The following is a 16,339-nucleotide window of genomic DNA, read 5'->3' on the forward strand; positions in this document are numbered from 1 at the left end:
CCTCAGGCACAAACAGAAACCAGGGGCTGCTCCCTCTAGTAGGGTAAATTGGGGTCACCCTGATGTTTTTTTGGGGTGATGGGTCCCCAGTGGGTTGGCAGTGTGTGTGGGGTGACAGATGATTCTGGGAATGTCTGACGTGGCTTGTCCCATGGAATCTGGACCTGGATCCATCTGCTCCAGGAGCTCCATCTCTTCAGGGATGGTGGGAGTGGCAGGGAGGTCATGGTGGCTGCAGGACACAGAAGTTATGGAAGATGACCCAAAAAAGCTCCTCCTGTCTGCCTTCCTTTGGGATGTACTGCTGCTCCAGGAAAGGTCCCTTCCAGGAGGGAATGGCTCAGCATCACTCCTGGAACTGTGTCCACCTGTTCCCAAAATGGAGCTGGTGAAGGAAGAGGAGATCTCTGGGATGCTGGGACACTTCTGGCTGTCCTGTTTTATTCCTGTCAGGAGCAGAATGGGATCCAAAGCAGGACTTACCCTGATTTCATCTCCCCAGCCAGGAAGTTTTCTGTGGTTTATCCCATCAGGATGATCATCTCAGGGATTAGGATTTGAGCTTGGAAATGGTGACACGGTGACCTTCCCCTGCTGGAATTACCTTCCAGGCTCCTTTGATGTTGGCTCAGGTCCTGCTGCAGGGCTGAGGTCGGACTTTGGGGTCTCGGAGCTGCAGGGGGGAAGCTGAGCCATGGCCCTTGGGGTCTTGGAGATAAGAAGGTGACTTCTGAGCTGCTGCCAACCCCTGGTGGCCTCAGCAGCTCTGAGTTCTTCACACCCATGACCTGCCTGCTCCTGGATCAATCCTTGGGCTGGAGATGGGAGCCAGTGGATGGTCCCACCACCCAGAGCCTCTCCAAACTCTGGTTTTGGATAGTGGCTCCTGGAACTCCTTCCAGGATGGACACAGCTCCAAAGAAGGGAAAAAAGGGTGGAATGTGGCCCAAATGGGCAGCAGTTCCAAACCCATCACTTGGCATCTCCATGATGCCAAGAGGTTCCCAAATCCCACCTGAGGGCCAGGACTCTCACCCTGCTGGCAAACTGGTGTCCAAACCTTCATGGATGACATTGACACTCTCCAAATGGTGCAGAAGAGAAGATGGTGGGGGGGAAAATTGAGTTATAATCCAGAAAAAGTCTTAATTTTTTGACCTGGGCATCCTAAGTGCCATTTTGGAATATGAAATATTCCATATGGGGATATGGAAGTAGGAGAAGTTGGATCACACAGGAGGGGTTCACACAACTGGGGTTGAGGTTTCCTGGTGAAGAACTGGGCACAGGCTGGAGCTTTTTCAGCTCCACATGTCAATGTTGAACCCTTGTTCCTCTTTTGCAGCCTCCCATTACTACAAGTACAAGCAGCAGTTCATTTTCCCAGGTAAGACTCTCTGGAAGTTTCTCCTTGGGCGCTGGGGTTTCTCCTGGTGGGGATGGGTACATGGGTAAGGCTCTCTGGAAGTTTCTCCTTGGATGCTGGGGTTTCTCCAGGTGGGCATGGGTGCATGGCCAGCCCTCCAAACCCCTGGATTTGTGCTGGGGTGGGATTTCTCCTCCAAGCCCATTGATGCTGCAGGGTTGGGTGGCCCTGAGTGACCCCTGGCCCTACTCAGGGTGTCACTAAACGAGACCTGGGGGTGCAGGGTGGGGTTTAACCCCCCTGGATGCCCCCAGAGGTCTCTGACTCCTCTCTCTTGTTGCCAGATGTGGTGCCTGAGACGCCGACCCGAGCCCCACAGGTCGTCCTGCACCCCGTCACCTCCAACCCCATGTGAGTGACTCCCCCTGCCCATCCCCTTCCTTCTGCACCCAAATCCTCCAGGGTGCTCCCCTGGCCTTGGGGGCTCAGGTGCTCCAGATAAAACCCCAGAGCCCTCGAAGGTTGAGAAGGAGGGCAAAGGGTTAATTTATAACTCACAGCTCTTCACTGCTAGGAAAAAAAACCAGATTTCAGTCTAAAAAGCCCAAGCCCAAAGGATTAATTAAATTATAATTGAATTATAATTAAATTAAAAGCAGATAACCAGCATATCTTCGCCACTTCCAATATTTTCAAGCACAATAAAGTTTAAGCTGAAAGTTGGGAAAAGCAGCATCTTATCAGTGTTAGAACCATCCCTCCCCAGCAGGTCGAGCCCAAATCCATCATTCCTTGATGTCCTGGAGCCTGTGCTGCTCCAGCAGTGACATTCCACTGCTCTGTTCCTCCTGATCCTTGCTCTAAAGGCCATTTTGGAAGGATTTCACAAGCCAGGGGTTTAAGGGATCAGGTCTGGCCCCAGTTTGTGGCTGGTTCATCCACACTCTCCAAATTCCACCGAGGATCCAGTGGAGCAAAGGATGGAACCACTGTCCCTTGGGAATTCATGGAAAAATGGTTAAGCCAAAGCCCATTTTCCCCCCCCTGCCTAAATTAAGGTGTCAGGACAGGATTTTTGGGGAGGAACAGCTTTCAATATCCAAAATCTGTGACTCCCTCTGCCTCCCCCAACACTGAAAACATCCTGTGGGAGCCATCCTGGGCTTGGCTGGGTTAAACATCTCTGGATCCTCTGGAATCCGTGCCTGGGATAGCAATGAGGAGCTGGCTGCTCCTGCAAACCACCCATCCATGAAGATGTTTTGCAGCCACTTGGGCTTCCCAAGCTGCTCAAAATACCAGGATTTACTCCTTTTTTGTAGGATCCTGGGATTTATAGTTTTTAGTGGCTGTGGAATGGGATAGGACTTGTAGGATCGCCATGTCCGAGTGGCCTGGGAGCGTAATTCCCCTGGGAAGAGATTAATAATAATAATTTATAATATATTTATATGATGTTTGAAGGCACCCGAGCTGTTCCAGCTGATCCCTCGTTCAGAATTTCCCTAATTTCCCGTTAATTATCAGGAGCAGCAGACCCCAATCATGGGCCTGGGGGTGGGAGGTGCTGAGTGAACAGGGAAGGAAAAGAACCGGAAAACCAGTCAGATTTGGGTGCTTTACTGCAGAGAGAGGATCTTTGAACCCTCTACTTCTCCAAAATTATTGAAAAATTCCTTTTCCTTCCTTCTGCACTTCTACTTTGGCTGGGGTTTGTTGCAAAAAAATCTTAGAAATCCCTGAAAATGCCTCAAGTGTGGTCAGAATCAGTGTGGGGGGGTAAATCTGTCCCTTTCCCTGGGTTAGTGACAGCTTCTCCTCTCTGATCCCTTTATCCCTGGGGCAGGAAGAGGGACTGCTCCCCAGATCCCGGTGTTTTTCCATGGTGTTAATTCCATAATTCTTTTAACAGCCTGGAAGGAAACCCATTGCTTCAAATTGAAGTGGAGCCCACCTCGGAGGTGAGATGGCTCCTGTGCTTAATGGGCCTTGGTTTTAAGGATATCTTGGGGCACATTTCCTAGGAAATGGAGACGTTTCCCATCTGTGCAGTGGAATTGCTGATAATTGAATTAAAGTCCAGGCATCCGTGTCCCCACCCCATGGAGAGGGACCCTCCTGGGCTTCAAGTTTGGAATTCAATGAGGTTTTTTAGGAGGCATTAAAAATGCGCTGGGAGGGAAGGAAAGGAGAGGGAAGATGAGGATGGAGCTTTTAAGGGGTGTTGTAAATCCTGTAGGAAGCCTTAATGGAACATCAAGGGGTCTGGGAATAATGGGAATTAACAGAGCACAGCTCAACCAGGGGAGGATGAAGCTGTTTTAAGACAAATTAATTAAATCTCTGATGGGTCACAATATTAAATTTAGCCCCAGGATGAGGTTAAATGGCTCCACAGGGAAGCGGTGCAGTCCCCAGCTCTGGAGGGATGTAAAGCCCTGTGCATGCGGCACCTGGGGACATGGGCTTGTGGTGGCCTTGGCCATGCTGGGGAAGGGTTGGAGTCTATCCCAGATGGCTTTTCCAACCTAAAGGGTTCCATGATTCTATGCAAATCTGGGATTTTGCTAACTTTGTGTAGAACGGGGTTGCTCCATTGGTGTTGGGAGGCCCCTACCTGGTTCCTCTGGGTCTGAACAAGCAGGAATTGGGTCAGTGGGGTTTTTCCTGCAGTTTCCTCCCTGGTTTATGGTTCCCCATGCCCTTTGCCCACCACAGAATGAGGAAGGTGCCGAGGAGGTGCAGGAGTCGGAAGACGACTTTGAGGAGATGAACCTGTCGCTGCTCTCGGCGCGCAACTTCCCGCGCAAGGCCAGCCAGACCAGCATCTTCCTGCAGGAGTGGGACATCCCCTTTGAGCAGCTGGAGATCGGCGAGCTCATCGGCAAGGGCCGCTTTGGGCAGGTGTTCCACGGGCGCTGGCATGGCGAGGTGGCCATCCGCCTCATCGACATCGAGCGCGACAACGAGGACCAGCTCAAGGCCTTCAAGAGGGAGGTCATGGCCTACCGCCAGACCCGACACGAGAACGTGGTGCTCTTCATGGGGGCCTGCATGAGCCCTCCCCACCTCGCCATCATCACCAGGTTGGGGTTGTTTCTTTCTGTCCAAAAATTTGTTTTCTCCGTCCGAAAAATGCGTTTTCCTGTGATGGTGTTCAGAGGGGTCTCAGGTTGAGGGAAGAGACCAGGATCTGACTCTATGTTTCGGAAGACTTGAGTTATTATTTTATGATATATATTACATTAAAACTATACTAAAAGAATAGAAGAAAAGATTTCATCAGAAGGCTGGCTAAGAACACAATAGAAAGAATGATAACCAAAGCTTCTGTCTTGGACAGAGAGTCCGAGCCAGCTGACTGTGATTGGCCATTAATTACAAACAAACCAACATGAGACCAATCACAGATGCACATGTTGCATTCCACAGCGGCAGATAATCAATGTTTACATTTTGTTCCTGAGGCTTCTCAGCTTCTCAGAAGGAAAAATCTTAAGGAAAGGATTTTTCATAAAAGTTGTCTACGACGTTTTCCCCATCTTTTTTTCCTCTAGTCCAGTGGTGCTGTTGTGTTGAGTTTTCTCCCCTAAGGAAGGGATGCTCTCCATGTGCTGTATCCATATTCTCCACGTGCTGGGATTTGTGGTGTGGAGGACACAGCAAATCCAAAAGTCTGTCCAGGCAGGTCATTCTTCTGTAGGAGAGGAGTTCTGGGCAGGAATGGTTTGTTTATCCAGTGGCATGAAGCAACATGGAATCATGGAATGGTTTGGGTTAGGGTGGGAGAGACCTTAAAGCCAATCCAGGGCTTTAACACCTTCCACTACCCCAGGTTATTCCAGCCTGACCTTGGGCACTGCCAGGGATCCAGGGGCAGCCCCAGCTGCACTGGGCACCCTGTGCCAGGGCCTGCCCACCCTGCCAGGGAACAATTCCCAATTCCCAATATCCCATCCAGCCCTGCCCTCTGGCACTGGGAGCCATTCCCTGTGTCCTGTCCCTCCCTCCCTTGTCCCCACTCCCTCTCCAGCTCTCCTGGACCCCCTTCAGGCCCTGGAAGTTTGGGAGGCTCCTTGCAACTCTCAGGGTAGTGAGGTGGGATTTGGGGGCTTCCAGACCACCCAACACCTCCACAGCTTTCTTGGTCTCATGGCATTCCTAAATACCTGCCCTCACCCCATTCTCAATGGGAATGCAGCACAGAGTCTCCCAGTGTAATCCACGCTTGGTTGGGCAAAAAATCCCATCTGGCCTGAAGGCAAAGTGGCTGCAACTTCTCCCAGAGCAGCTGTTTTCATGGGAAATGCATTTGTTCCAGGGAATTCTGTGATTTCCTTCACCTCCAGACCATGCTTTCAGCCATGGACTGGACACAGTCCTGTTTTTCATCCCACCCAGGTTATTTTCTCCCAGAGAAGTTTCTCCAAGGTGAGGTTGAATTTTCCTCCTGGCAGCATTTCAAAAAGCAGTGGAATGGCACCAACAGCCATCAGTGATGAAATATTGCATCATCTTTCCCTAATGTCCCTAATTTTCCCTTGAAAGTGGCACCTCCCAGTCCCTGATCCCAGATGGGGCGGCTCTGCAGGTGTTCTGCTCCCTCTTTGTCCAAAACAAAAGGGTTTCACCCCAAATTTGTGTTACATCACCCCTGCTCGGGTGGGTTTGGGGGATAGTGTCTGCCTTTGGGGTTTCACCCTCAGGGGTCAGGGTGACTCCAAAATGGGACCAGCTCTCCCCAGCTGGCGACTGGAAAAAACAACGCCTTTTATTCGGGGACCAAAAATGAGCCATCTGGGGAAAATTCCGCAGCGTTTCCATCTATTGGGTAGTTCCAGGCCAAAAGCTTTTGGGAAAGTGTGCAAACACATGTATTGATGGATGAGTCAGAGCCCCCATCCGTGTGTCACAGCGCGTTCCCAAAGGAAAAGGCGGCGTCTCCATCCCGTCCCCCTGCAGCCCCCATTTGCTCAGCTTTTCAGGGCTATTCAATAGCAAAACCTGGGACATTTATTCCTTGATTTTTTAAAATTTTTCTTCTTTTATTTTTTTAATTTGAGCCCGGGAATGTTTTCTCTTCCATTTTCTATTCAAATGGGTCTTTCTGTAAAGGCAGAAAGGTGCCATTTTTGACAGCTGGACAAAATCAGTCTGTGTGCTGCTGCAACCTGGTGAATTAATGTGAGGAACGTGGAGCTCTGCTCGTCCTGTTCCTCTTCCAGCTGCACTTGGTCTTGTTTTTTAAGGTCAAAATGTAAATGTATTAAATTGCCCAAAATATAACCCAAGCTCACAACATTTCCAGGCATCGTTTGCTTGTTCCTACAACCCACTTTTATCTGCATCCTTTGAAAATTGAACCAATATCAGCTTTAAACCAAAGGACAGTAGGGTTAGATGGGATATTGGGAATTAGGAATTGTTCCCTGGCAGGGTGGGCAGGCCCTGGCACAGGGTGCCCAGAGCAGCTGTGGCTGCCCCTGGATCCCTGGCAGTGCCCAAGGCCAGGCTGGACAGGGCTTGGAGAAACCTGGATAGGAAACAGCTGCTCTGGGCACCCTGTGCCAGGACCTGCCCACCCTCACTGGGGAAAACTTTTCCTTATGTCTGATCCAATCCCTACATCCGAGGATGCTTCCTTGCTCTTGTGCTGGCACTCCTTGTCTGGTTCATCCTTGGCTGAACATTTTTGGGAAGTCTCTGGTGTGGGGAAAGTCTTTTCACCATGTGGAGCTTTCCCTCCCATCCACATTTCAGGTTTTTCCAAAGGGATGTGACACCCTGGGGGCTTTTCTGCCATGAGAGCTTCTGCTTGGGTTTGTAGGGAATGAGAATGGAAGGGGATAGTGTGGGAATGTCCAGGATCCTGGGAATGGTGTAGGATATTGGGAATGGTCCAGGAGGTGGCACTGGGAGAGCATCACTCTTCCAATGGGACATTCCCACTCTTCCAATGGGACATTTCAGGTTTTTCCTAATGGAGGTGACACCCTGGGGGCTTTTCTGCCATGAGAGCTGCTGCTAGGGTGTTGTAGGGAATGAGATAGGAAGGGGACAGTGTGGAATGTCCAGGATCCTGGGAATGGTCCAGGAGGTGGCACTGGGTGAGCATCACTCTTCAAATGAGACATTCCCAAAGGAACCTGAGATTTCCTCGCAGGTTTATGGGAATAACTTTAAACCAGGCTTTGTTTAGAGTGGGGCAAATAATTCCCAGCTGCCTGAGGAGGGGATTATGGCTGTGAACCCAGGATACCAGGATTTCCCCACCCTCCCTGTGCCCATTCCCAGGGCAGGACTTTCTGGGTCACCACTTTTCCCCCGGGAGCCCACAAGTGGCCACTCGAGGCCGTTTTTCCCACAAAATCCCAGCAATTCCTTGTGGCTGTTGCAGAAATCTCCGTTTCCCTGCACGTCGGGGAGCAGCTGTGTGTCCCTGGGAAGGGGCTTCACCACGCCGTGCCACCGGCGCTGCCGGAAGGGGGTTGGTTATTTATAGCTGGGTTTATTTTTACTTTTCCCCATCCCGACGTTTTCCTTCCTGATTGCCTGTGATATTCAGGGATCGTCTCATTAGCACAAAGAAATTTCCCCATCCAAACAGCACGGCCCACAGGGGGGAAAAAATGGAAGGGGAAACTGAGGCAGCAGCTGGCTGAGGGTGGGAGAGTTGGGGTTAAAGATATGATTTCACATTATTAACGTTTTTAGGGATATATGACACTATATTAACATTTTTTTTAGGGATAAATGGGACCAGCACTGTTTAATATCTTCATCAATGATAAAAACAGTGGGATTGAGACTGGAAAAGAGAAGGCTCCAGGGAGAGCTCAGAGCCCCTTGCAGGGCCTGAAGGGGCTCCAGGAGAGCTGGAGAGACCCTGGGGACAAGGGATGGAGGGACAGGACACAGGGAATGGCTCCCAGTGCCAGAGGGCAGGGATGGATGGGATATTGGGAATTGGGAATTGTTCCCTGGCAGGGTGGGCAGGCCCTGGCACAGGGTGCCCACCCTGGATCCCTGGCAGTGCCCAAGGCCAGGCTGGACATTGGGGCTGGGAGCAGCCTGGGACAGTGGGAGGTGTCCCTGCCATGGCAGGGGTAGCACTGGATGGGCTTTAAGGTCCCTTCCAACCCAAACCATTCCATGACTCCTGTCTCTTAACCCGACAGAAAAGCAGAAGTCCAGCATTTTTCAGCAGTGGGAGGTGGCGAGCGCAAGGAACGGTTCCATCAGAGCTGCTAATGGGTTTTCTCTTGGGTAATGAGCACTGGGGACAATCAACATCCATCTTAATTAGTCTGGAGCGGGAGTGGGTGCTTTGAGCCTCGGTGCTTTGAGCGGGAAACGGCGGCGGAGTCCTCGGCTGGGAGGGATAGAAGGGCTGGAAAAACTCCTTTTGTTGGAATAATGGGTTGGTTTTGGTGCTGGGGAGCATAACAAAGCCAGGCCTGGGTAAACTCAGCTCCCTGGGGCTCCTGGTCCCCAAAGCAGGAGCAGAGGTAAAGCCTCAGCCACCCAAGGGGCCTTCCAAGGATAAAGCCCTTTCCTAATCCTGATAAAATGACTCCAGCCACCCATGAAAGCAGAGACTCCCACATTTTAGGATTCTGGGTGTCCATCCTGATGAAAAAAGGGGGGATTTGAATGCTTATTGATGCTTCCAGGTGCTCCTTGGGTCTGTAGTGGAAGCAGGGGTTCAGCACACTGCATGCAGCTCCCTGGGGCTCCTGGTGGTTGGAAATGTTGTTTGGGAGAAGGGAGAGAGGTTATCCAGTCTGGGAGAAGGTTTGAGCTGGAGTTTGCCTGGGCTTTGAGCTCACACTGGCTTGTGAGGGGGATTTGGGGTAGCTTTTTCAGGATTCCTTGGGTTTTTAGTTAAAATCTCCAATGAGACTTTTGGACCTTGTGCAAGGAGTCTGGGATTTGACCCCTCTCTCGTCACTTCAGGGTGACTCCAACTGTCCAGGGTGCCACTGGTGATGCCACCAGGGCTGTGTGCCCATGATTTATGTCCCTGCTGGGAAGACCAAGGAGAACACTGAGGAACATTAGGAATTAACCTGACCTTGGCAGAACTGTGTAAAGAGAATTAATTTGTTGAAAGTGCCTTTGGAGCAGAGGAACTTGGAAGGTTTCTGCTGGAGAGGGAGCAGCTCCTAAACCCTTCCCTGGAGCTGCTGGTGGTGGGGAGGGGGTGGAGATAAACCCAGTCCCTGTCCTTACATGAGATACCGAAGATGAAATGAGAGTTTGCTCTTTTTTCTCTGTGGAAAGCAGGTTTTAATGACAGGAGCACATTCCCTGGCACTAATTAACAGGGAAGACATGAGGGTGAGGGATGGGAGGAATATCCAAAGCACTTCAGCTGTTTATTCATAGATAACTTTAGTGCATGGACCAAATACTGGGGTTTACTTTGATTTTATAATAGATTTCCATGCTGGATTTTGCCAATATTTAATGTTTGGCTCTGCTGCTGGGAGGAACAAGCCCTTCACAAGGGATGCTCTCCCATCCCTGGAGCTTGCTCCCTCTGGACAAAGCTCAGCTTTAGCCTCTCCCAGTGCCAGATCTCCTGACCTTTACAGGCACAGCCCAGCTGGGAAGGATTTGGGGCTTGCAAATCTTAATGCTCAGGAAGCTGGGGATATTCAACCTGATTTGAATGATGGGAGGAAAGGGGAAGGGTGGAAGCCGTGGCACTTACGATGGAACAGACTGGGGGGTCTGGTTTTTCCCTGTGGATGCTCCGTGGTGCTTGCAGCCAGCTCCCTGTTCCCTCCAGGGCATCCAAATTGTTTTTTGAGCTTTAATAAACCACAAATTGAGGGAACAACGAGGTCAGGAGGGATGGAGCCCTGGGCAACCTGAGTGGCATCACTGCCCATGGCAAGGGTTGGAATTGAGAGGATTTTTAAGGTCTCTTCCAACCTAAACCATTGTAGGGTTCTATGAAATTGGATTTTCCTCCACAATGGACTTAAAATGAAATCCTCCCATCCATCCTTCCTGTGCTGGGAATTGAAGCTCTAAATCATGTTCTGTGGTAGGGAAACTGAGGCACAGAGTTGCCACCTTGTTTTTCCTCCATGCCAGGCTGGAGCCATGCAATGATAGGACACAGGGAATGGCTTCCCATGGACAGAGGGCAGAGTTAGATGGGATTTTGGGAAGAGATTCTTCCCTGTGAGGCCTTGGTACAGGCTGCCCCATCCCTGGAAGGGTTCCAGGCCAGGCTGGATGGGGCTTGGAGCACCCTGGGACAGTGGAAGGTGTCCCTGCCCGTGGCAGGGGTGGGATGAGATCATCTGTAAGGTCTCTTCCCACTCAAACTATTCCATGCTTTGATCCTGGAGCATTTCCAAAGTGTCTTTTGGATCCTGCCCTTCTCTCCCCACTCCTGGGTGTATTTTGGGAGGGGAACCCATGGAATCCTACCTCCCCTAACCCCATCCATGTTCCAACACCCACTTTGATGTCGGGATCTCTAGCTGGTCAGAGTCAACCCAAGAAAAGTTCCAAAGTCTCTTTTCCCAGCCCAGTGCTTGAAGAAGGAGTCAGAGCTCTTCATATCTCGGTCTCAAGGTTGTTCATTGTTTCTTATCTATAAAAAATTTTCTCCTGCCCTGCCGAGGTCCATCCAGCAGGACAGTTCCAGGCACTCTGCCTGCCCCCAGGGCAGTGTTATGTCTTTATACTAAAAACTACGTGTACAATGTTTACAATAACTTTCCAATACCTATCACCTATGTTAGACAGTGAGCTTCTACTCTAAACCAATCTGTAAGTGCCAACATCACAGCAGAAGATGGAGGCCAAGAAGAAGAAGGAGAAAGGCTGGACACACCCAGTTCCTCCATCTTGCCTCCTGAACCCCCATACCAAAACCCCAAAATCTACTTTTCCACCCCGTGATAACTTCACTAGTATTCTACCTAAACTGCTGTGGCTTGCTGATCTTCATATAAGGTTGGTAATTTGCTCCACGGGTCATAATCAAACCCACAGGTGTTTTGGGCTCTGTGCCAGGGTCTCTGAGCCTCCTGGCAGGGGTCTTGGCTGCTCAGGACAGCCAGAGGGATGTTCTGGGTCCTGACACTTCGGGACCCGGACCCTTCTCCTCTGCCTCTGTTGTTTTCCCTTTTCCTACTTTTCCGCTGCATTCCCTTCCCTGGCAGTTAATGGAGCTCGTAGATCATATAATAAATAGGGATCGACTTCATGCCAGGCTGTGGATCAGAATGGATTGACCCGTGGGAATGCACTCCCTGCCAATCGATGCCAGCCCATCAGCCCGGATAAATCTTGATAACGACTGACAATGGCAAAATCGATATGTGAATTAATATATACATTAAACCTGGATATATCTTCCACGGGCAGGCAGCAGCTTGGGGAGGGAATATCCCGAGCCAGAGGATGGTTGGGAATGGGGAAAAGCAGCAGCTTGATCCTCTGTGTTTGATGTGGGGCTGGCTAAGCTTTCCTTACCCACTGGAGCATCAAATCCCCGCCGCCAGCAGCTCCTTAATGTGGAGGATGCTCCAGGGGAAAAGTTTTCCTTTGTGCCTTAAGAGTGTTTCCAAATGCCATGGAAGTATTGCCGGTTTGGCCCTGATTTCTCCGGGAAAGTGCTTAACGCAGCGGGATTCGCTGTGCTGGAGAGGAAGGGATTTAAGGAAATGCCTTTGATTAAGTGCCCCGCTGAGAGATGATCCCAAAAAGCCCTTCCGCTCGTGCCAGCTCTTCCCGCCCCTGTTGAGTGACATCCCAGCATCTTTCCTGATTTTTTCTGAGCATCCTCAGTGCCTGGGATCCTCTTTGGGACAGAGCAGGGCTGCCTGTGGGGGGATCCATGTACTGGCACCGTGCCTAGCCAAAGAAACAGATCCTTCCTGCCACAGCAGCATTAACTTTTTTATTAATAATGATCATTATTACTATTCCGAAGTGGTTGCAGGGAAGCAGTCGGCTCAATCCAAAGTTTCTTTCCTTTCTCCAAAAGGTCTTTTAAAAGAATTTATTTTCCTTCCTGAAGTTCAGAACAGCGCAGAGAATATATCAGAGACAAGGAGGTCGAGGCGCCTCCACTCATCCCTGTGCACCCAACCCTCCCTCTCGGAGCCGATTCCGAGCGCGTCCTTTCCAAAGGCAGCAAGTGGCACCTGGAGCACGGAGCTTTTTCGGATGACTTGTTTGCAAGCCTGGCTTTAGCTAAGCCCCAGGGGCTGCTTTGCATTCACCTGACTCCGAGCTCTTCTCCCCGCAGCTGGAGAAGAGCTCGTCTCCTCTATTTCCTCCAAATAAAAATGCATGGAGTTGGCTTTTTCCAAAGAACTTGTTTTTTTCCGAGGCGATGATGGAGTTGGAGCTACTTTTCGGGGAGGCAGATCCCCCTCCTCCTCCTTTTCCTCCTCCTCCTCCTCCTCCTGCAGCCCTTGTGGTTTGGCTGTAGTTATCTCGCGTGCCAGCTGCCGGCAGGGAAATTTTGCTGCCTAAGTAATATCCATCAAAAGCCGGTGCTTCCATCGGCTGGAGAGGGCGGGATGAAGGGAGCGTTGGCTCTCCAGGGTTTTTCTGTTTCCTCCTGCTGGTTTGGCTCTGCAGAGACTCCTCCATGAGGAGCAGGAGGGTCTCTGCCATCTCCAGGATGGGGACATGGGCTCTGCTTGAAATGGCAGGAGTTGAATTCCCCATCTTCCCATTGGGTTCAGTTGGAATGGGATTGGGTGAGATGAGTATTTCCAGCCTGGAGGGGCTGGGATCTGCTGGATGCTCAGGTCACGCCTTTTCTGGCACTGAGTTTTGGCTGCTGCTTCTGTTAAAGCACAGAATTGTTTGGATTGGAAAAGATCCTTAAGATCATCAATTCCAAGCATTCCCCCAGCACTGCCAAGGCCACTACTGATCCGTGTCGCCAGGTGCCACATCCACACGGAGCTGTTAAATCCTCCAGAGATGGGGACTCCAGGGATGTGCCAGGGCTTGACAACCCTTTCAGTGAAGAAATTTTCCCTCATATCCTAATTTTTCCTCCCTGGTCATGGTTGTGAAGTTTGGATGTAGAGGGCTGAGGAATTTCAGCCTGGATGCTGCCACTGCTGGCTCTGGCATTGGCAGAGAATCAAGGGGGTGAAATTCCTTATCCATTTAGAGGAAAACAAAACCTCGGGATAAAAATGAACCTAAAGCTCTCCCATTGCTGTTCTTACAGCCTTGTTCAATTTTCCTTTGTGTGAAACACCTCAGGAGCTGTTGAGTTCCAAAATAACTGTTGCTAGACGCCGGGAAAAGAGAAAAACAAGCCAATATATGGGAGCAGCTGGAAAACTTCCTAAATAAGTCAGGAACGTGCTGGAATGTGCAGAGCTCCTTCTTTCCCTCTCTGGTCCTGCTCAAATGAAATCAAATAAGTCCTGGCTCAGTGGTTCCTGTTGCTGTTTCTTTCTTAACATTCCCCAAAGGATCCTTTTTCCATGAAAACCTCAAAGTGGGTAAACTGCTGGGGAATGTGGGAGCATCCAAGCATCCTTTGCTGTGTCTTTTCTTCCAGCACAGATGTAACCTGGGAGCAGAGGTATTTTTATATTAAAGCATTTTTTATTAATTCCCCACCTCGCTCTCTTCTCCGGTGTCTCCCCTGGGTCTATAGTGCTGGCTGTCTCCATGGTATCCGAGCTGCTTCCCTATAAATCCATATCCCAGCATGAACTTCCCCGGGTCTGGCATTTATCACTTCTTTAATTGAATGGGCATTTATGGGGATGGGAAGAGGGAAGGGAAGCACAAAGCTCCTGGAGTGATGGAATGTGCCCCACAACTCTTGGCTCAGGATGATCCCTGCTCCTGAGCAGGGGACAGGATGGAACCTCCATCCTTGCAGAGGTGTTGGCCATGAATGTAGCATTATGGCCACCAGAGCAGAGGTGGTGGCCGTCAGTGTAGAGGTGATGACCATCAGTGTAAAGGTGTTGGCCATCAACAGAAAGGTGTTGGCCATTGACTTATTGATTGCCATGAATGTAGAGGTGATGACTATCGCTGTAGAGGTGGTGGCCATCAAGGTAGAGGTGATGATCATCAGTGTAGAGGTGATGGCCATCAATGTAGAGGTGACGACCATCACTGTATAGGTGATGGTCACCAGGACAGAGATGGTGGTCATCAAGGTAGAGGCAATGGCCACCAGTGTAGAGACAATGACCATCAGTACAGAGGTGATGGCCGCCAGTGTAGACTTGAAGACCACCAGTGTAGACGTGATTGCCACCAGTGTAGAGGTGGTGGCCATCAAAGCAGAGGTGTTGGCCACCAGTGTAGGAGTAATGGCCATCAATGTAAAGACAATGGCCCCCAATGCAGGGGTGTTGGCCACCAGTGTAGGGACATTGACCATCAGTATAGAGGTGGTGGCCGTCAATGTAAAGGTGATGCCATCAGTGGAGACATGATGACCATCAGTGTAGAGGTTATTGTCACCAGTTGGCCACCAGTGTAGGAGTAATGGCCATCAATGTAGAGACAATGACCACCAATGCAGAGGTGCTGGCCACCAGTGCAGAGCTGATGACCATCAATATTGCAGAGAGGGGTAAAAAACCCCAAGGGATGGAAGAGGGATGAGGCTGTTTTCCCATGGAACAGCACAAACACCCAGAGGCAGCGCTCCAGCTCTTCCTCCCTCATCCCAAATTGTTCCTCTGCGAGCCGCCTTGGCTTTGCTCCCGCTGCTGATGTCTCCAGCCCACGATGGGAATGCAGAATGTTTATAAAGCAATTTGGGATTTGGCTTGCTTGGCTGAACACTTCAAAAACTCATTTTGAATTGAGAGTGACATCTGCAGCAGGATGGGGCTGGGCCTGCCCTGATGCCGGGAAAGGCACCGGGACGTGGATATGGATGTGCCATGGGATGAGGTGCACTCCTGAGGATTCTCAGAAGGATCTCTGCATCTCTGTCCCAGCCACCCCTCAGCTCTGGATGCTGTTTGGTCACCTCATGGCACTGGGGCACGTGCCATCAACCTGCTCTGCCACCAGGTGGGACGGAGAAGTTTGGGAGAAGGAGACGAGAATTTCTTATGAGTTTTCACTTCAGCATTGAATAACCCAGGATCCATCTGAAGATGCAAATTAGCTGCCTTGTTTTTGGCGTCGAGCGTAGGCATTTTGTGGCCTTGTCATCCCCAGCCGTGTCCCTCAAAGCCAGGCTCAGCAGGGACCTCTCCAAGTGGAAAGGCAGAAGGCTCCGAGCGTGCCCCGGGCGCCGCTCTTTGTCCTGCCCGAATGGGGAGCAATTGAGGAACGAGGAGAAGCGGAATTGTGGAGCTGTGCCATGAAAAGGTTCTGCAGGTGGTGGCTGAATGGGCTCAGGTGCTGCATAAAAGGTATCAACCAGGCTTTATCTCCACGTTGGCAGCTCCTTATCCAGCAAGAAGCGTCGGATGTGCCGGTGGCGGGCGCTCGGTGAATTCATTCGGATTTATTCATCCAGGGGAGGGGAGAAGCACCTGGGCTGCTTTGATGGCTCTGCCAGGGTCTGAGGAGCAGAGGTGGCAGGGACATGTCCTGGTGCCACCAGCCCAGGTCTGGCTGTCCCCCTGCAGTGGCTCCATCCGCTGGGGAGGATTTGGAAATCCTGTAAATGAAGTGGAAAGATGGGAATCTCACCAGAAAGGGCTGCAAGCTCCGCTCTCGGGGTTATCTCAGCAGTTCAGATAAGCAGAAATGGGAGGATTTTCCTCTAAACAACCCTTTACCAGGAAAACAGCTGATCTTAACTCGCTGTAGGGCTGGAATCCAGCCCCGTTCCAGTGCTAATCCACTCATTGTATTTCCAGTGTCAATTTGTGACCAATTCAGATCACAGACAACTGGCTGTAAAAAAGGTTTTCTCTGGGAGAAAATGTGTTTTCCAGGGGTTGGGAAGGGCTGGGAAAACTCCAGTGTGTGCAGGCAGGTCAT

General features: G+C 50.7%; 1 protein-coding gene across 3 annotated transcripts in view; it reads left to right on the forward strand.

Moving 5' to 3' along the window:
• KSR2 (kinase suppressor of ras 2) overlaps window positions 1-16,339 on the forward strand; it is an 87,657-nt gene that overhangs the window by 54,241 nt on the left and 17,077 nt on the right. For all 3 annotated transcript variants that reach the window (XM_054288592.1, XM_054288595.1, XM_054288594.1), the window contains 4 exons: window positions 1,346-1,387; window positions 1,711-1,777; window positions 3,279-3,327; window positions 4,085-4,452. In XM_054288592.1, the coding sequence (XP_054144567.1) occupies window positions 1,346-1,387; window positions 1,711-1,777; window positions 3,279-3,327; window positions 4,085-4,452 (526 nt within the window). The remainder of the gene's footprint in view (window positions 1-1,345; window positions 1,388-1,710; window positions 1,778-3,278; window positions 3,328-4,084; window positions 4,453-16,339) is intronic.

This window comes from Melozone crissalis, unplaced genomic scaffold, assembly GCF_028551555.1.
Source record: "Melozone crissalis strain CALT ecotype California unplaced genomic scaffold, PUWL_Pcris_2 ptg000063l_1, whole genome shotgun sequence".
In the NCBI taxonomy this organism is placed as follows: domain Eukaryota; kingdom Metazoa; phylum Chordata; class Aves; order Passeriformes; family Passerellidae; genus Melozone; species Melozone crissalis.